This window comes from Ips typographus, linkage group LG1, assembly GCF_016097725.1.
Source record: "Ips typographus isolate SLU linkage group LG1, UJ_Ityp_2.0, whole genome shotgun sequence".
Classification (NCBI taxonomy): Eukaryota; Metazoa; Arthropoda; class Insecta; order Coleoptera; family Curculionidae; genus Ips; species Ips typographus.
Genome location: NC_138422.1, coordinates 14,073,088 through 14,092,055, shown reverse-complemented (window position 1 = coordinate 14,092,055; position 18,968 = coordinate 14,073,088). Strand labels below are relative to the sequence as shown.

The following is an 18,968-nucleotide window of genomic DNA, read 5'->3' as shown; positions in this document are numbered from 1 at the left end:
CTAATCGCAAATTTAAATTGAAATAGAAGATTTTTCACTAATCGCAGTTTTTTGCAGTGTTCTCAGCTTGTCTTAATCGCGATTTGCACTGTCGTACACTTTGAGAATGTTTTTGTTTCACTTCAATATTTTTAAATAGCAATAGAGTACCGATCAAAACGATTCGAAATAGCTTCGTACACTGAAAAGATAAAACAATTTCAGATTGAGATTATTTTCTTAAAAATTCAATTCCCATGTAGGTATAATATCTAGCCGGAAAAGGGAGTTTTCCTGCCCAAACAAACAAGTCTGAGTAATAAAGAATAAATGAATCAAGCCGCCATTAAGTTTTATATCAGAAATAATCTTTTAAAAATTATTTAATTTTTTACCTATCAGCCATGCCTACAACTTTATGCGTTAAATTTCGGTTCAGGTCTTTTACCACCTAATTGATTTTTTAAAGAAAACAGCTGTCCATTTAAGGCCAGAATTACCCAACTTCTCAGTCATAGTCGTAATCAAAAACTTGATTTTTGTTCATAACAACACATACCCGGCCTAAAGTCGACTACTGTAGCATTGAAAACTTAGGAGTCAAGATCAAATGTCGCTGTCAATTAATAAAATAAAAAAATAACTTACTTGGTTTAGTCGATGAGCTACGCCAACCTCCAGAAGAGCCGCTTTGTTGATTAGCGATGCTCTGTAACAAGCTGTTTGCATCCCATTCGGTTGGGTTTTCTGTCAAGATCGTCGTATTGCCGAGAACGCAATTGTTCAACGCTGTTTGAGCCTGCAAACAATAAACGACCCTCCTAAAACTACCGACGCCAAAAACTCATCCCCGATCACGGGCAACCGTAACGGTCATACTACAAAAATGTCGAATCACTCAATTAGGTTCATAAATTGGATCCGTAAATTTATAATCATGGTAATCTAGACAGACTCTAGTGCGTATCAACTAGAAGAATAGTAGATTCAAAAAACACACATACCTTAGTAGCTTCTTCGCGGGATGAGTATTTGGCTAGTGCAAAACCTTGATGAAGGTGGAGGTGGAAACTTAGCAATGGGCCATGTTGCATGCAAAGCGTTTTTAGAGTCGATCCATCTATCTAGAATAGACAAAAAGATATTCGTTACCATTGGTCGCGATCTTTAATTTTATTATTGGAAATTTAGCCCGTCTATGCAATGGTATTTTATTTAGAAACAGCCCTCAGACTGGGCTGATGTACTTGTAACGAGTTCTCTAAAATCCTAGCTGCTACATAGCTGTAGTTAGAAAGTCGGGCACAAGTAACCACGGTTCTAGTGAAATGATAAGTTAATATTCTTAGCCACAACAATAAATTACACTACAAAAAACAAGTCAAAAAGTAAATCTAGGTAGAGCAGTAGTTGCAACTAATTCATTCAGTGGGTCGAAAATATATGGAAAAAGTGTTTATCCAGATCCACTCATGGTAACCAAAATGACAGTCAATGTATATTGTGTAGATGACTCAGTCGTGAACGAAACCGCCGCTTGCTTCGGTTGGAATCTTACCTGATTGTCACTTTAAAATACATAACCTCCTAAAGAACAGTTTTTCGTTTCAATAATTGATAGTTCAAAAATGCCATCTATTTTCCTCCTCAAAGTTGGTTAGGTTAGGTTGTATGTAACTTTCAATCCGACAATAACTTGCTGAGCCAAACACATCAAATATGGTCGACGGCACTAATGGGAGCGATGCACGTCATCAGTGAGTTTGACGTTTTGACAATGCATTCGTATTGCTTAGCGATTAGTTGCGACCTGTAGCACTCTCTTTCTCACACGCGCTTATTAACTGAACGCAAAACGCAATTCTGATGCAAACGTGACCCGTGACCTTCTCGATCTCGACGTTTAACGAGTTGTGTGCATTGTTGCCAGATTGCTAGTTGACGGTTTGCTATTTTTGTTGTTGATGACTTGACTAAAAAGTGCTTACAGAGAGACAAAAAAAAAACCTCAATATTGACTAATATTGTTATTCAAAATTCTCATAGGTTATATCCCGAGACGTTCAAGTTTTATCGGGTAAACTGTGCATAGGTGATTTTTTGCAAAATTTTGCTTGGAAAATGATTGAGACTAAATAATTCGACGATAAAATCCTGAGACCGCAGGTCGAAGGATTTTTTCCAAAGAATTATTTAGTCGAAACCATTTGCCTAAAAGAAAAATTTTGCAAAAAACCTACCAATGCACATTTTACGTGATAAAACGTGAACGCCGAGGGGTATATGTCAAGATTATTTCCTGAAAACTCACATTTTAGTTTATTAACAAGAAAACCCCTTAGTTAGAACACAAATACTAAACTAAACGTGATGAAATTAATGATAATATTGAACTCACCCCAGCAGACGACAGATTTTCGTTCAGTCATGTATATTTTTGTTTACATTTCAAATTGACAATCATACGTCAAAATATTTTAATTTATGTAATTATTTAATGAAAACTACGTTACAGTGATTTATTAATTGTTAATATTGAAGAAGATAACTTAAATTTTATAAGTGTCTAAATCCCGTTTCGTTTAATATCAAATGTTCTTCAAAAAAACGTATTCGAAAAAGGTAGGAGGTGTTTATTCACTGTTAAATTTTAGCAGCCAGGGATTTAATCAGTATAAAACGGTTTCCATTGGTGGAACTAGAAAGGTTCTCGGAATTTGATTGGCTGCTGGTACAATGAAGGAAATAATCAGTATATAACGGCTCTCATTGGTCGAACTAGAAAGGTTCATTGAATTTTATTGGCTGCTAGTACAATGAGGGAAATAATCTGTTAAAAAACTGCGTCAACTTCTATATAAAATGTAAATAAAAACAAAATTTATGTTAAGTTCGAGTTTTAATGAAAAAAATAAACTGGCAACGTGGCGCGTTAAACGTCAATGACGTGCGTCGGCCGATTTATTGCCGTCTACTATACATACCGAATACACTCGATCTGGTGCTTCACACGACGATGCGATGTTTGACCATAATTATTTTAAAAACTACCTGTATATTCAATTACTTGTCATTAAATCGGCTGAATTATTTAATGCTGAGCTAAGAATATTAACTACTCTAATTGAACTAAGGCGAACAGAGTAAACTTGTAAACTCTAATTGACTAGAAACACACGCGGCCAACCAACATACCCGACTTTGTAATAAAACTTGTCGATGAGCGACTCGGTTGGCAAAAATAAAATGATGACACAACAAACACTATTCAGATGTAAATCAAAAAAACATCAAAATGAAGTGCAAACAACATCAAACAGACAAGAAGGCATACCTGGGCTGTCAAATTCCTTAACAGTAACCACTGTGAAGCGCCACCAGAGCCGCCCCAGTTGCCCGAATTGCGTGGGTTGGTGTTGCCGCCCCAGGGAGCGTTGCCGCCGCCCAATTGACTGTTATTCCAGCCATTGGCTAAACTGCCGCCGTTTCCTTTTCCCGACAGACCGGGTGGTGGTCCGGGGTTGCGCGGTTTGTTCGGGGCTCCCCACAGTTCAGAAGTGACTGCGGTGCCTGGATTCAAATCTCCCAGGGTGGCTTTGCCGGATGGTAGTTTGATTTGAGAACTGTTTAAGATGTTTTTTTAATTAGTATTTCTTTGGGTTGTTAGCCACTAAAGTGTTTGTCTTTGTATTAGTCATAGTAAGAATATCTTTCAAAGGATGATCAGCAATTGGATCCGGAATTTTAATCATTCTAAAGATTTAGGCCTGGTTGTACAATATGGGTTTAAAGCTATTTTAAGTTATAACTAACTACTTTCAATACTATTATCACAAGTAAAACCACATTTTAGACAATCCCTTCTCTTATGCACCAAAGTTAATTAAACTTACCTTCATTATGTTAAGTTACCATTTCAAAACCTAATTTTCAGTGGTTTAAACCAACGTTTCCAACCTCAAAAATGTGCTTTTAAAGTTTTCTTAACATCCAACATCCGCCTTTATTAATGGTAAATTTGCACAAGTTCATTGACTATGGGGATTTTGTATAAAAACTGTACATTCTGTTGTACATCACATTTTGTTATGCAAAGTAACGGGTGTTCAATAATTGTTATGGTCAGGTCGCCTATGGATGGCAATTGTCACAAAAAGCGTATGTCCTAGATAACGTTGCAAACAATTATTATATGACAGCTGTCAATCCGCCGGTTTGATTTCAAACCATATACAGGGTAATTCAAATTCGACCCTCACCATTGGGATCTCGGAAACTATAAGAGATACGAGAAAGTTTAAATTGGGGCAAAGTTGCGCAATGTAAAGCTCAACTAATGCAGTTTTAAAAATTTCGATTTTCCGAGTACTTCCGAAGATATCCGAAAAAAACTGAAAATTTGATTTTTTGTTTTTATTTATTTCTAATCTTATTTGAAGAGATATTCCAAAACTAAAAGCACCTTTTCATTGCCACTTTTTCTCAGCTATTCGATGATGGATTCAAATTTGCCACACGACGTTTCGTTTTTTGGCAGCCATCATCAACTTTCTTTTTTCTTATGGGCGCCATATTGGATTTTTAGCCCACCAAATAGTACGTTTTATTCTGATTTTAGTGATGTATAATAATTTATGATTTGCTTCATAAATAACAAAATAATTCAATAAAAACTATTTTTACTTTAGTTATTGGCTTTGAGTTAATGGGCCGTTTTATAAAATGTCATTATTTGACAGTACTTGTCAAACACGATAATTCGGATGATCATTAGAGCTTTTAGAGATTTTTACCTTAGTTAGCTTTGAGTTAATGAGACGTTTTATGAAGATTACTTGGTAGTACTTGTCACACGCAATTGGCCTGAACATACTTAGTCACAAAGGTGTACACGTGACTTGACTTAAACCGGTTTATTCACTCGAAGAGCTTAGGCCACTCGCTACGCTTGTGGACCTAGTTGTTCTTTTCGTGAATAAAAAATGGTTTGTCACTTGCTGCAAAGTAAGTACTATTAAATCACTCTGAATGACATTCGCCTATTTACAGATGTAAACAAACAAACATCAATGTTACATCTACGGGGCGCGGTGCAAATTTAATAGAACTGTAATTTTAGTTTTTTTTTTAATATAAGAAGTCGAAATTTAATAAAATACTGTATAAGACACGTGACTTAAACAAGTTTATTCACTCGAATAAATATGAATGAATAAAAAATGGTTTGTCACTTACTGTATAAATAACTATAAACTTGCACTTAACATTATACAAAATTGAAATTTGGCAAAAAATGAAGTTCTTAAAATGATGATCTTTCTTTTGGAAACATAAATAAGCCTTTTAAGTTAGAGATAATGCTAACAAATCTCTTTTTCTGATTAACCTAAATAGTTCAGCAATGCTTGTATAATAATAACATTTTCTGCGGGGGTTTCTTTTCTAGATACATTTTTAACTATGATTGACGCTCTAATGATCATCCGAATTATCGTGTTTGACAAGTACTGTCAAATAATGACATTTTTTAAAACGGCCCATTAACTCAAAGCCAATAACTAAAGTAAAAATAGTTTTTATTGAATTATTTTGTTATTTATGAAGCAAATCATAAGTTATTATACATCACTAAAATCAGATTAAAACGTACTATTTGGTGGGCTAAAAATCCAATATGGCGCCCATAAGAAAAAAGAAAGTTGATGATGACTGACAGAAAACGAAACGTCGTGTGGCAAATTTGTATCCATCATCGAATAGCTAGGAAAAAGTGGCAATGAAAAAATGCTTTTAGTTTTCGGATATCTCTTCAAATAAGGTTAGAAATAAATAAAAACAAAAAATCAAATTTTCAGTTTTTTTCGGATATCTTCGGAAGTACTCGGAAAATCAAAAATTTTAAAACAGCATTTGGTTGAGCTTTAAATTGCGCAACTTTGCCCCAATTAAACTTTCTCGTATCTCTTATGGTTTCTGAGATCCCAATGGTGAGGGTCGAATTTGAATTACCCTGTATACGAACTTATCAACGGCCCTACGTTCATGCTAGAACGAGAGAACCATAGCCAACTACGACCATAACAATTATTGAACACCCGTTATTTCTAAACTAAGCTTTTATTGATAATGTACAAGAGAATAGTCATAATTGAGATAAATTTTTGTTCAACCAGTCCTTAACGTTTTCAAAGCGAATGATATAAAAATAGTTACATACCTAGTGAAAGCACTGGTGGTGGGTGGATTGAACGACCATGTGGACGAACTGAGCGATTGCATAGTGTCGGTGGCCGGTGGACTTTTACTAGCGTTAATGCCAAATAATTCGTTTTCCTTGATCGCGGCGATCGACAAGGGAGAACGCACAACGGAACCGGGCGTGATACTTGGGTCGTCTTCGATCGACTTGATCTGATTACCCTAGAAACCGATCAGATAAACGACACTTTTAAACGTACGCTCGCCCAGTACTGATTCCGGATCGTCGGAACGGTTCATTACCTTCCACGGTTTGCCAGGCTCAAATTCAGGTACTAAATCAGTCAGGGAAGGTTGGGGCGCCGGTGCCCACTGTGCTTCTTTCACGTCGTTCGTGGAATCGGCTCCGCTCGAGTCAGGCCAACCTCCGGTGTCAGCGGAACGGCCGGTTGACCAGGGTCCATCGGACTGGCTTAGTCCCAACGGTCCCATGTTAGGTGAGGTAGCTACTGGCTTGGATGAGGAACCGGGAGCTCTGCTGAACTCGCTGTTTTCGTCTTTGTCTTTGTTTATCCATTGGGTTAGTCTTGATTGTTGCTGATTCTGATACCAAATACTTTTTTTTAAATACAATAAGGTGATGATTCAAATGCGTACCTAGTGAGATACAAAAATCTTACCGCATTCTGAGAGATTTCAAAGATATTAGAAGATAGATTATTACTGTGTTTGAGAAATCCTTTACGAGTACGAAATGAATAAGAACGAAATTAAGATAAATTTATGGTAAACATTTGAAAACCAATTATTAGAAAAAAAAAATTATTGACAATATGACAATATTCAAATTGGTGATTGAAAATATTGGGAAAGAATGACAGTCTTTGAACTTATTTCGGACGTTTTTACTCTACAATCGTTTGCATTAGTAGTCAACAAGACACCTATCATGTACAGGCTGTCTCAATTTCTACTGGAAGCGTAGGGATCTCTAATACTATAGGAGATACAGGGTACGTTACATGCGGGAAAAAGTCCATTTTTTTGCTATTTTAATTTTTATAGGATATCTTCAAAATTATTCAGGTAATCAAAGGGCATATTGCTGTCCACAGAAATGCGCAATATTGTCTCCACTGTTTCTGCATCTGCTATATTTTTTAAGATATATTAAAAAATTTAATGGTCGATTTCTGGGGTCAAGATAATACGACCGTTTTTGACGTCACAATGACGTAATTTGACAAAACCATAATTTGACCAACTATCAAATTACGTCATTGTGACGTCAAAAATGATCTGCTCGCTCTATGGAGCTTGAAAACGAATGCTTCCTTTGTGTCTAACCAATCAAACCAAATAAAAAATGTGTTTGGAAACACGCTAGCATAATAAAATATTTACATTTCATCTGTTCTTTTTTTGAAAACTTTACAATAAACGGTTTTCTAGATATAGACGATGTTTTTTTCTTAATGGCTCACCGGGTACTATTCTACATATTTGTATTGTTACAAATTAGAAACACTTACCACTTCCTTCAAACCCAAATCAGCAAAATTGCCTTGCAAAGCATTGATCGAGTCGTGCATAGGATTGGCTTTAAAATCGTAGCCAATGCCCTGTTGTTGCTGCTTCACGTAATGAGCTTGCTGAGCTTGAATTTGATTCTGCAATGTAAGAAATATAGTTAGTTACCACAAATGGTGGACAAAGTCAGCCACAAAACTTACCTGAATATTCATGATTTGTTGCTTTGTCTTTGTGATCAAAACGGAATACTGCATAAACGCTGGGTTGTTGAGATTACCCTTTGAAGATTGCGCCGCAATTTGGTGCTGACTGTTTAATTGTTGCAGATTTTTGATTTGTTGAAGTAGTTGATTAAGTAAGAGAAGCGTTTGAGGGGCAAGAGGTTGGTTTAAGATCTGAAAAATCCAAACAAAACGTCAGCGTTTAAGGGAGTCAATTTTACGCAAATGATGTAATAAACCACAGAAGTAATTTTCTTCTTTTTGGTCATCGTTGTACATGTAATACAAACAAGATTAAGTACCTGGTGGTTAAGATAACCCGCTTGAACAGCCATTTGGATTTGTTGGACGAGCATGCGTAGCTGCTGAGTTGAAGGCCCTTGAGGTTGCATCGGACGTCCTCCAGAAGGACCAACAAAGCCTTGACCGCCAACTCCTCCTGCGCTTCCTTGTTGGCTTAACATTTTTTGAACCACGGCCGGAGCAATGTTGTTGATCAGTGAACTGAAACGCGTATACAAACTCCGTATTCGACTGACGTTATTAGACTAGGAAAATTGTCCAACCTGTTGCCTTGACTAGCGGCTCCGCCCATGTTGTTAAGCAAACCGGGACCCGCTCCAGGAGGAAATCCGCCGGTCGCCAGTGGGTTTCCGGTAGGCCCTCCAATACCCGGATAGCCGCCTCGTTGAGGCCCGGGTCCGAACTGACTATGATCGAAGTGTTCTTCGTGACGTCCGCCCCAGGAGTCGTTGCCGCGCCCCCGGGTCGTACTGAGGAACTCTTGAGCTTCGTCCACGTTCATTTCGCGCATTCTTAAGGCATTTTCAACGTCGTCCTTCTGTACAGCGAAGAAAAAAATAAGATAATCATTGGATCTAACAACAAATCAATAATGTGAGTAAGTGTTTAATGGCACCTTAACTAAGTAAACCTTAGTTAAGGTGCCATTAAACAAAGAAAAGTTTTTCAGATAATACAAGTAGCAAATTTTTAACATAAGGAAGGACCCATCTTTATAGTTTGTAGGTGTAAGGAAGTTTTCGATAATATTTAGAGGCGCGCATGGCCATTATAAACAATTTTTCTAAGGTTTAGGACACTAGTAGTAGAGTCCTTTGACAATTTTTAGAACATTTTCAACAATACAGGCATTTAGAGGCTACTGCCCATTTTAAACAATTTCTAAGTGTAATCTAAGTCTTGTAAGACTTCTGATATCTGGGAATCAGTATCAGACTTAATTTGTGATTTGATTTACCCCAAAAATCTATAACATTTTTAAATACGGAGATTTTTGTCTCATTTTTACTTGGTAAAGAGCAACATCAGCAATTTCGATTTTTGAACGATTTAAAAAATAAGTTTGATGCAAACCCTTTACTGATGTAACAGAACTCAAGAGTTTTCCTCTCTCAATATACAGACAGTATTGCCACTCACGGCACTGACCAAAAAAAAAAAAGTTGTTATTGAAGACACTCACCTTATAACCCAAGTCTACCAGCATTCTAAACTGTTTCGAATTCCATACTTGTTCTTTAGTAAGCTGGGGTTTCTGTGGCGGCTTGTGGCCCCAATCGAGTTCACTAGCCGTATCCCACAGTCCACCGCCGGGACCTTTTTGTTTAGTGGCCCACGGCGCTGTTCCGGGCTCTTCACCCCAACCGGCGCCTCCTGGACCACCGCCCACTTCGTCCCAACCGTTGCGTCCGCCAGCGCTCCATACACCTTCCGGCTTACGTCCGGGTGCCATGCCGGGCGGTCCGGCCCTGGCTACGCCCATACCACCAGCTCCTGTAGGAATATCTTTCCAATGAATCCCTATTAAATAAGCAATGCGCGTAAGTATCTATTTGGTCGAAATTTGATTTGTTGTGACCGTTAGAAAAACCAAAAGCGAGGAGCTCTTGTCCGCTGGTTACGCCAACAATTAACTAATGAAGCCGTAAGGGTTAGTTAGACTGCAAGCTGCGAATATTAAAAGTAAAACAAACAAAATATTTATTGGCGACATTTTGAAGGCATCCAACTTGGAAAATTGTAAAAACTCTCTCTCAGGATTTTGAATAGAACCATTTCTATGTTTGGGTTAACAACAGGTCACAAAATCTAAAGCAAAGTTTCTCATATAAAGCTTTAGAACAGACCAAATGTAATAAATGGCACACAATAAAAAAATAGGTCAAATAAAGATTCAGAAACGTGTAAAATCCCTAGTCAAATAAAAATTTGTCAATTTTCACACTGTAAAGCTGTAAACAAAATATTTTGCTTCCCAAAACGCTCACAATAAGATTGTTTTGTTAACATAAAAACAGTAATTTTTACAAACATGAAACACAAAAAACGAAATTAAAACAAGGCCAAATTACTAAGCAGATTAGGGTTGAAAAAAGAAAAGTAACCAATTCAAGTACCTTGCTGGGGCGTTCCCCATAAAGCGGTTCCATCATCATAATTAGACATGTTACGTCTGGCAGCAGGCGGAGAAGGTTCTTCCCATCCGGCGGTGTTGCCGGGACCCACAGGCATTTTACTAGGATGATGCATTCCACCAGGACCGGCATGAGGACCACCTTGACCCCAGAATTCGGCACTAGCGCCATTCAGTCTTCCGGTAATGCCTAGAACAATAACCGCTGTCAGTTTTAAGTAATTTTACCCGCTAATCTTAAGTAATTTCAACTAAAACTGCTTTATAGAATATCTGTATTACATCTGGAAACTATAAAGAGTACGGTCTAGATTGTCAGAAAAAACCACCATCATGTAAATACATTAAAAACAAAACCGAGATTTGTTTATGTATTGTGATATTTCCATGTAGGAAATTAGTCAGACATAGATATATTTATTTTTGTTCAGTTCAGTACAAACTAGGTACTAAAAATGTTTACAAAGGGTGTGAAACAATGTCAAAAGAAGACAACAAAAACAAAGGGAATACATGATTAAAGTCTCTAAACTAACGAATTAAACTCACAAATGTTTGTTACACAAATAGAGTGTTAAAGTTTCAATAAAAAAAAATTATATTTATTTACTTTTTCAAAACGGCTGCAGATATACAGTGTGTCCCAAATTGGTTCCACATGTATTAGGATCTTGGTAACCATAAGAGCTACAGACTTGGTTAAATGGGGAAAGTTTTAGAGAATTTTATGTGAAACTTATTTCCGGTTTCCAAATTAAATTATCATTCTCCGTTTTCCGGAAAATTGGGAAAACGTCAGAGGCAACACTCTCATACACTTGCCGCCATCTTGAAGGCGGCCATAAGAATTTACAAAGTTATCATCCATATCTCAGAAACCAATGACTATACATTTTTTCTAATTACGTCATCGTGTTCTACGTAAAAAAGTGCCTTAATAATGACTTAGTTTCAAAACTCTTTTTGGCTTTGTTAAAGTACTTAGTTAAATAAGTTTTACATAAAATTCTCTAAAACTTTCCCCATTTAACCGACTCTGTAGCTCTTATGGTTACCAAGATCCCAATACATGTAGCAGCAATTTGGGACACACTGTATGCATAATACTTTGTAGGTGTCAACTGTCCACGATAAAGCACGTTTTACAGTAAAAAAGATATTTTAGTTATAAATTCCTCATTCAGTTTAGAGCAGAAAAGCTGAAAAGCAACTTTTTGGTACAACTTTTAGTTTTTCAGTTAAAAAAATTATATTGTTGGTAATTGTAATGAATTTGTTTAAAGTCATACAGCATCAAATACAATCAAAATTCGGCCTAGAGTCCAAAAATAAAATGGAAGTATTTTTTCATTACAAAATTAGCGGGTCGTAATTGGTTTAACGCTTCTAAAAATGACATTTAATTTAAAAAAAGATATGCAACAAAAAATAAAAATCGATAAGTGCAAATTTTAAATTATTAGAAACTATCAACATTTGGCTTATTTGAATTAATTTCCCAAACTTTATGTATCACCATGTAGTATTAAGCAGATCTCTAGACTAAGTCAACGACTACTTCAGCATTTATGTCATACTTAGCTCTCATTTAAAAAACCTGTTCTTAATAAACCACTGAATTTTGTATTTAAATTTATTCTCAACACATATTTCTAATGCGAGGAATGCTTTAAAATATTCGAATTTCGCTGAAATGACACCTACTGATGCGAGTTTTCATGTGGAAGTGACTCACAGCAATTCATTTACATGAAAATAGCATTAGAAACCACTTAATTTAAACTCATCTCCCAATTTAAAACCTGACTAGATATAGTCTTCTGAATATTACTTGCAGCCTTAAAACTTCTAAAATTCATCAATACAGCAAACAATTGTGAAACTCATGGCAACATCAGCCATGTACCAAATCATTATCGATTTCATTCAAAATATCGTAATCTTATCGAACCATTAGTAATTAAAAAAACAATTGAAATGTAATGCTTCATTCCTCGAACTTGAAAGGCTCCGGCTGTAAATAGAAATGCACCTAGCAATAAATTAAACAATTTTCACCGCTAATTAGTAATAGCATTAGCATCGCGATGACTAATTGGATTTGACCTAGACATCGCCAAAAAAAAATAACGAATACTTAACGTTAACAAACCAGACAACCATGTTTCACTTAGTTTTTTCTGGTTACCCTATTTAAAAATAACTTTCGAACAAAAATAATGGAAATTCTACTCTACTGATATCTGATAAACATGAAGATTTTTTACTGATAGTCAAAACTTCATTTCATAATGACATTGTATATCCCCAGCTGAAATTAACTTATTTGGCACCAGGACAAAAATATCTCGTCACAGTTTTATTTATAGAAGTTCGTTTATTAAAAATACGCATTCCACACCCGAAAACACAGGACAGTAAGAACCGGATGGGAAAGTTAAAAAATAGGTATTGTGAGTTCGCGTTGGTAGATTCAAAAATAATTAGGATAATCCTCAAGTTACAACCAAAATGTCTATAAATTGTATACAATTGGAATGTATAAAAACAGAGATTTTTATCTCAGTAATGTCTGGAAAAACCGATATAACTCACCTCTAGGATCACCGCGCATATCACCACCAGTCATTTGTCGCATCTGTTCCCGAGGATCAAGCTGTCTATGATCAAGACCAGCTGCAGCTGCGGCTCCGCGAATATCAGGCTGTAGCCTCATACCACCATCCATTGCTACAGCAGCAGCTGAAACTGCAGCTCTCGGATCGACAGCAGCCCTAGGGTCGCCCCAACCTGAAGCGTTACCGCCAGCTGCTCCTGCAAATTCAGCCATGTGTCACTTACTTAAAATTCTTCACCCCCAAACCAACAACACCTTTACCTCCCCACATCGTGTTGGAAGTGTTGTTTCCCCATTGTTGCTGATTATTGGGAACTCCGGTCCACACATTCGAGCTGTCGGCGGCATCGTCGTCCTCACCCCAAGTACCGCCAATGTTGGTCGAAGGGGTGTGGCCCCATGGGGTTTTTTGTTGCGGTTGCGGCGGCGGTTGACCGCCATTTCTCAGATTGGCCTCCCATAACTCAGTTCCGTTATTTACTGCAGGTTTCCATGGTGGTGGACCGGATCCTTAAAAAATAATAGAATAAAGTATTCAAATCGTAAAATAGGTTGTTTGACAATGTAAGACGTTAAAAAATAACAACCACATATTCAATTCTGACAATGGAGTTTAGTCCACAATAGAGACATACAGATGACAATATTTTCTGCCAATTAACTTTCAATGCATTTAAGAACACTTTTAGTGCGAGAAAGGTGCGTAGAAACGTTTTTAGTGCACGTTAATGTAATTACATATACATTAACTTAGTAGCCATACTGTGATATTTAAATGACAATATTAACTGTTGTTAATAACGGTGATTTAATACTGTGTAACGTGATCACAACATTCATGACTTTTGCTACATTAGATCAAATAAGCCTCAAAGTAGGTGTTAATAAGGCGCGTGAATTTCATACACATTCTCATAAACCTGATCTGTTGTTTTTGGTGGTGAGCTTAAAAAAATACAATTTTACAATATTAATTTTTAAATTTGTTGACATTGACTATGCTTACGACGATCAACGTTAGACAATTTTATATCAATTCGGTTTTAATTGATGATGATTGAGATTCTTGAAATCTGTACGTTTTTCACTATTTTAGATCGTCGCTTTAGTGCAACAAATTTGTAAGGAAGCAAAAAGATATCTTAGCAACCATACACGACAGACTAGATCAAAACTACGAATTTCAAGTTTTTTAGTTGTTGCACTAATAGCCATATTCTTCATATGCACATAAGCCAAGCTTATGTGTTAAGACAGCTTCAAAGGAACCATTTGTTATGCACTGTAAGCAAATATTGTAACTCAACTGGTCACCAATTTTGTCGGCTCTACTTGCTAAGCCAGGCTTTAATATCTGGTTTAATTTTCAATTATATCACTTTTGAAGCTTTTATTGTTTTATTTCAAAAAGTAGGGATCTACTACAGGTTATTTGAAATTTGTTAAAATATATATCATGATTTCAAAAGCCAACAGTATTATACGTTTTATGTAGAACATAAAATTAGCAGCTAGTAAAGTTGACACATCAACATCATATGGTTTATTTGGTCTTACTAGTGCTGTCTTTGTTAATATAAACGACAAAACGCAACATCTCCAGTAAGCTTATATACTTTTTCTCTTCAGCTAGTCAAATAATTCTGTCTTACGATTACGTAATATTTCTTTAAACAGTGCTACAGCTCAAAGTAGCATTTAATTTAGTTTCAATAGCTTTGAGCCTGTGATGTCCGTTTTTTATCTAAGCACCTAGTGCAGCAGCATATTCAGTATGATGATGTATTCTTAATAAACAAATAAAACTTTTTCAGTATTATTACTATTTGGGACATTTTATTTGTTCTTTTCACTTTACCCAAGTATATTTTCTTCAAAAAATTACGGTGGTTCTTCCAGAATTTATTATTCTAAAATTTTTATGTTTACACTTGTAAGACTTAATTATCGCCGAATATGGCCTTAAGGAGACAATATTATCAAATATCAACCAACACGACCTCGTTTATCACCTAAACTAAATGATCGTCTTTTAATCGAATGCACTCTTTCAATTTTGATCACGTTTACGACCGATCAATCAAAGCTAAACGTAAATCCAATCCATAACGTGGCGATTTTAGTGGAAGTTTACCTAATCTGAATAAATAAGCACGTTAAATCCGTTCAATTTAAACCTAACCAACTAAGAGGCGTTTCAAGGCGAGATCCGGCACTGGAGGTTCATTAGATCCAACGATTTTTTGTTGTTACGACAAAAAAAGGACTAGTATCAGTTACCAACCAATAACCGAAACTTTATCTTTATCTAATCTATTAATTATTGAGTATTATTGTTTATTACAACAAAACTGTTCTACATTTTTTGATAAAAAGAATTGAGCAAAAATGAGCATGAATAAATGTAGAAGTAATCAAGATTTTCTCAGTTACTAATAGAAAACCCACAGCTGCTCTAATAATAAACTCATACCTGATTTCTACAAAGTTAAACTTTCACTTAAAACTTTCTCACCAATATACCTGCCGTTTGTACGGTGAGTTTCCCCGAATTTACAGCCAGATATTAACGATAGCACGTGATAAATCACTTGCCTGTTATAAGAGATGCTTAGAAGTCTATAAAAAGGGAATGCTACTTTTACTTTGTTTGGTCTAAATCCGCAGGAGGTCGTGCTATATATAGCATTAATATTTCTCAGCTACATTCCTTTTTTAACGCTCAGAGTAATTTAATCATCGCGTAAATTCAAGAAATCATATAATGTAAATTAGAAACCAGTTTCATACGCCCAGTAAAAAATTCTGAAGTGTTAGTTTTTCTTAAATATTTCAATGGTATTCTTTAGATGTCAATGTTAGTTCTTGAGGTTCAGTTTGGCCTTCAAAGAACTAAAAACATCCTCTAAATAAACTCAGTAATATTGTAAGTTCGCAATAACTTATGTCTGGACTGGATATCTCTTCTTGTGAACCCTTAACAAACGCAGCAATGTCTTTAATTGAAAATTAAATTTAAAAAACTTACCACCGCCTTCCATTTTCATTGCCGGTTCCGGACTAACGGGGATATCCCACAAAGTGTCCTGATTAACGTGTCCACCCCAACCGTCCGTGCTAAATATAGCTTCGCGCATATTGTTGAGTTGTTCCAGTTGCTGTTTGGTTGTGTTGGAGGTACTGCTCGGAGCGTTGTTCGGTGGAGTGTTGTTGGTGGAGGCGGCCGTTGAGGTAGGCGGCGGTCCGTTATTGCTGGCTGGAGGCTTGGAACCCGGCTGGCCCCACGCACTGTTGTTCGATTGCGACGTAGGCGGTTGCTGGCCGCCTGCGTTAGTTTTGTTAGCTGGAAATTATCACTAAATTGCCTAAACTCTGTTTCATTAAAACGGTTTTCCACCAAACAAAACACAGCGATTTTTGTGTATACTTTCAGTTCAAGCAGGTTCCGACAGTACTAACAAGATATCAATGAACCGGAAAGAAATTCAAGCTGTCAAGTGTCACTTCTTATAGAACTTTACCAACATAAGTGTAATAAAATCTAGCCGATCCCACAGATAAATGAAAAATTAACTTCTAATAATAAAAAGCACAAATAAATCGTACTATTTACTGGCATTGCATTTCAAAAGCAAATATGTCCCAACATTGCATTCAAGATGTTTCTAATAAGCCTACTGCACAACATGAGTCTAAATTTGCCATGAGAAAATGTAATAAATGAATGACGTCACAGTCGTTCGGTCAATTACACAGCATTATACTAAAAAAGTTCTAAACCGTAGAAATCAAAAGGCATTAAGGATACATAAGTTAACTATAATCAATTCAAACTTAAATTTCTTTCATTGTAATAATTATTGTTTAATTTAATCTTTATGTAAGAGATAATTTTCTTAGAAAAAGGCTAAAAGGGGATCTACTTGGATAATACTACACATGATACCTTTGATGATGATGATAAATTTATAGATTTTTCTTTATTTACTTTCGCTTTTCAGGCTTCCTTTGCCCTTTTTTCTTTGATGCCATAAGGTATTTACACTGGTATGCACTCTATCTTTACAAGAGATAAAGCAAGAAAATGTGGAGCACCTGTTTCACTTGTGATTGATAATTTAAAGAAGCAAAATCAGAACGGTTTTTTATCATTTCAGTGTTAAATCCAACTGAAACTGTAGACAACAAGATTAACTAAGTTTGTCTGTGAAGAAGACGTTTGTTTTTTGCAATAAAAGTTAACTCTGGTCCTTTAACTACCTGTTTTATTTTCATTTATACCTTCTTATCATTTTTATTTGACTGCTGCCCTACACTGTTTTTTTAAGCCTCCGCCCCAATTTATTTTTACCCTCCATATTGATTTGTTACATAATTAACCACAGTGTTAGCTTCATCATCTCCTTGTTTGCATAATTATTGTGTTTCTATTGCTAAGAGGTTTTTAAAGAAATACTGCTTAGCTTTTACTTAACTTTGTAGCCATGTGAATGTTTTGTTTGGGTTTGATTTATCTTGCTTTATAGTTTGTTTTGAACCGATATTATTGAACTTACTGTCAATTAACCTAATTTGTGAATAAACAAGTTTATTGATGTTTTGGCTGTTAATAATTGGAAAACTATAAGGCATAGTAAGCACCATTAAAAAAATCTACCCAAAGAAAAAGTAAAAAAAGAGTTTTCTGCAGGGTTAGAGCTTTTTTCTCCACACATCAATTCACCTTAAAGATTCATATAATGTAAACAAGGGGGCGGAAATACGCCAGTTAATAAGGTGGATAATAAAAGGGGAAAAAAGTAGATTTGGACTATAAAGATAAAAACACTTTCAGCTTATAACAATATAAACACAAGACAGAATTAATGATCTTTTTAGAAAAGTTAAATATACCGGTAAAGACAAACGTTGCAATGAGTGGAAGCTTAAAAACTGCGAACGGACAAATACCTAACAAAGAGGACAGTAAACAATTTATGCAAAGCATTAATTAATGGCAAAACATTTGCATATACAAAAATAGTACATGTTTACTCATTTGCTTAGCATTCTAGCTTAATACTGAATAAAATTATCATTCATCAGGTATTTAAAGTTGAATTGAAATATCGATGGCTTAAAAAATAATATAAAGATTCATTTTTAATTTTTCTAAGCTTTTTATTATTTGGCTACCCTGTACAAACAAAGCAAATTATTTTTATCTTATTTAAACTGAAAGTTTAAATAAAGCTAGGACTGCTATCACTCGTGGTAAAAAACTCACCCTGTACACTCTTACAATCATGTGACTCTTGGACATGGTGATACAGACCCTAAAGCGTAACCTTAAAAATTACAGTAAATATTGGAAAAACCTCAAACATTGATAAAAAAAACCCAAATAAAACTTAAAATTTTAGTTATATTAGTAGTCATATTATGCTCCTCAAAATTAGGATAATAAAAAGAAATCAGAAGTCAATGCAACCCTGTAAGTCATACTTCACGTCATCTAGCACATCCCATGATAAGTAATCAAAAAGAAGCTTAAAAGTTAATTATTTTAAATTAAGATAATGATTTCGCGTGCCAGTTATATCACGTTTTGATTCAAATCTACGACAGAAAATACTTTGCACATTATTGATTGGCAAGACGCGGTTTTTCAACATTCAAACAGCCAATTTGGTGGAAAATCGTCTATCATTCATCGATTACAACCCAAAATGAGTTTCAATTCCAATTTTGGAACGTTCAAATTATAATTTTTTAATTATGTTTGACGACTTGTAAAATCCAAAACTTACCGTTACTGTTGTTTCCTTGTTGAGAAGGAGGAGAACCCCAACCGGACGTGCCAGTACTTAGGGAACTTTCACCTCCTCCTCTCAGCCTCAATGGTGCGGCAAACGTTTGCAGGTTGTCGTCGTCGTGGATTGTGCGCAATTTAGTTTGCCTGAGAAAAGAAGAACCAGAATTTAAATTTTCAGATAATTCAGTC

The 18,968-nt window shown here is 35.7% G+C and overlaps 1 protein-coding gene across 9 annotated transcripts in view; it reads right to left on the bottom strand.

Moving 5' to 3' along the window:
* Window positions 1–18,968, bottom strand: part of gw (trinucleotide repeat containing adaptor protein gawky) — a 59,831-nt gene that overhangs the window by 13,484 nt on the left and 27,379 nt on the right. For 5 of the 9 annotated variants that reach the window (XR_014181390.1, XR_014181389.1, XM_081995787.1 and 2 more), the window contains exons 3-17: window positions 18,775–18,923; window positions 16,014–16,328; window positions 13,241–13,495; window positions 12,964–13,182; window positions 10,352–10,558; window positions 9,418–9,755; window positions 8,498–8,772; window positions 8,234–8,435; window positions 7,911–8,105; window positions 7,710–7,847; window positions 6,481–6,780; window positions 6,197–6,399; window positions 3,314–3,602; window positions 984–1,103; window positions 628–778 (exon numbers count right to left, since the gene is read on the bottom strand). Coding sequence is in view for 7 of the 9 variants with exons in the window: in XM_081995787.1 (XP_081851913.1) it covers window positions 628–778; window positions 984–1,103; window positions 3,314–3,602; window positions 6,197–6,399; window positions 6,481–6,780; window positions 7,710–7,847; window positions 7,911–8,105; window positions 8,234–8,435; window positions 8,498–8,772; window positions 9,418–9,755; window positions 10,352–10,558; window positions 12,964–13,182; window positions 13,241–13,495; window positions 16,014–16,328; window positions 18,775–18,923 (3,356 nt within the window). In the remaining 2 variants the exon portion in view is untranslated. The remainder of the gene's footprint in view (window positions 1–627; window positions 779–983; window positions 1,104–3,313; window positions 3,603–6,196; window positions 6,400–6,480; window positions 6,781–7,709; window positions 7,848–7,910; window positions 8,106–8,233; window positions 8,436–8,497; window positions 8,773–9,417; window positions 9,756–10,351; window positions 10,559–12,963; window positions 13,183–13,240; window positions 13,496–16,013; window positions 16,329–18,774; window positions 18,924–18,968) is intronic. The other 4 variants (XM_081995792.1, XM_081995794.1, XM_081995791.1 and 1 more) reach the window with 4 other exon arrangements.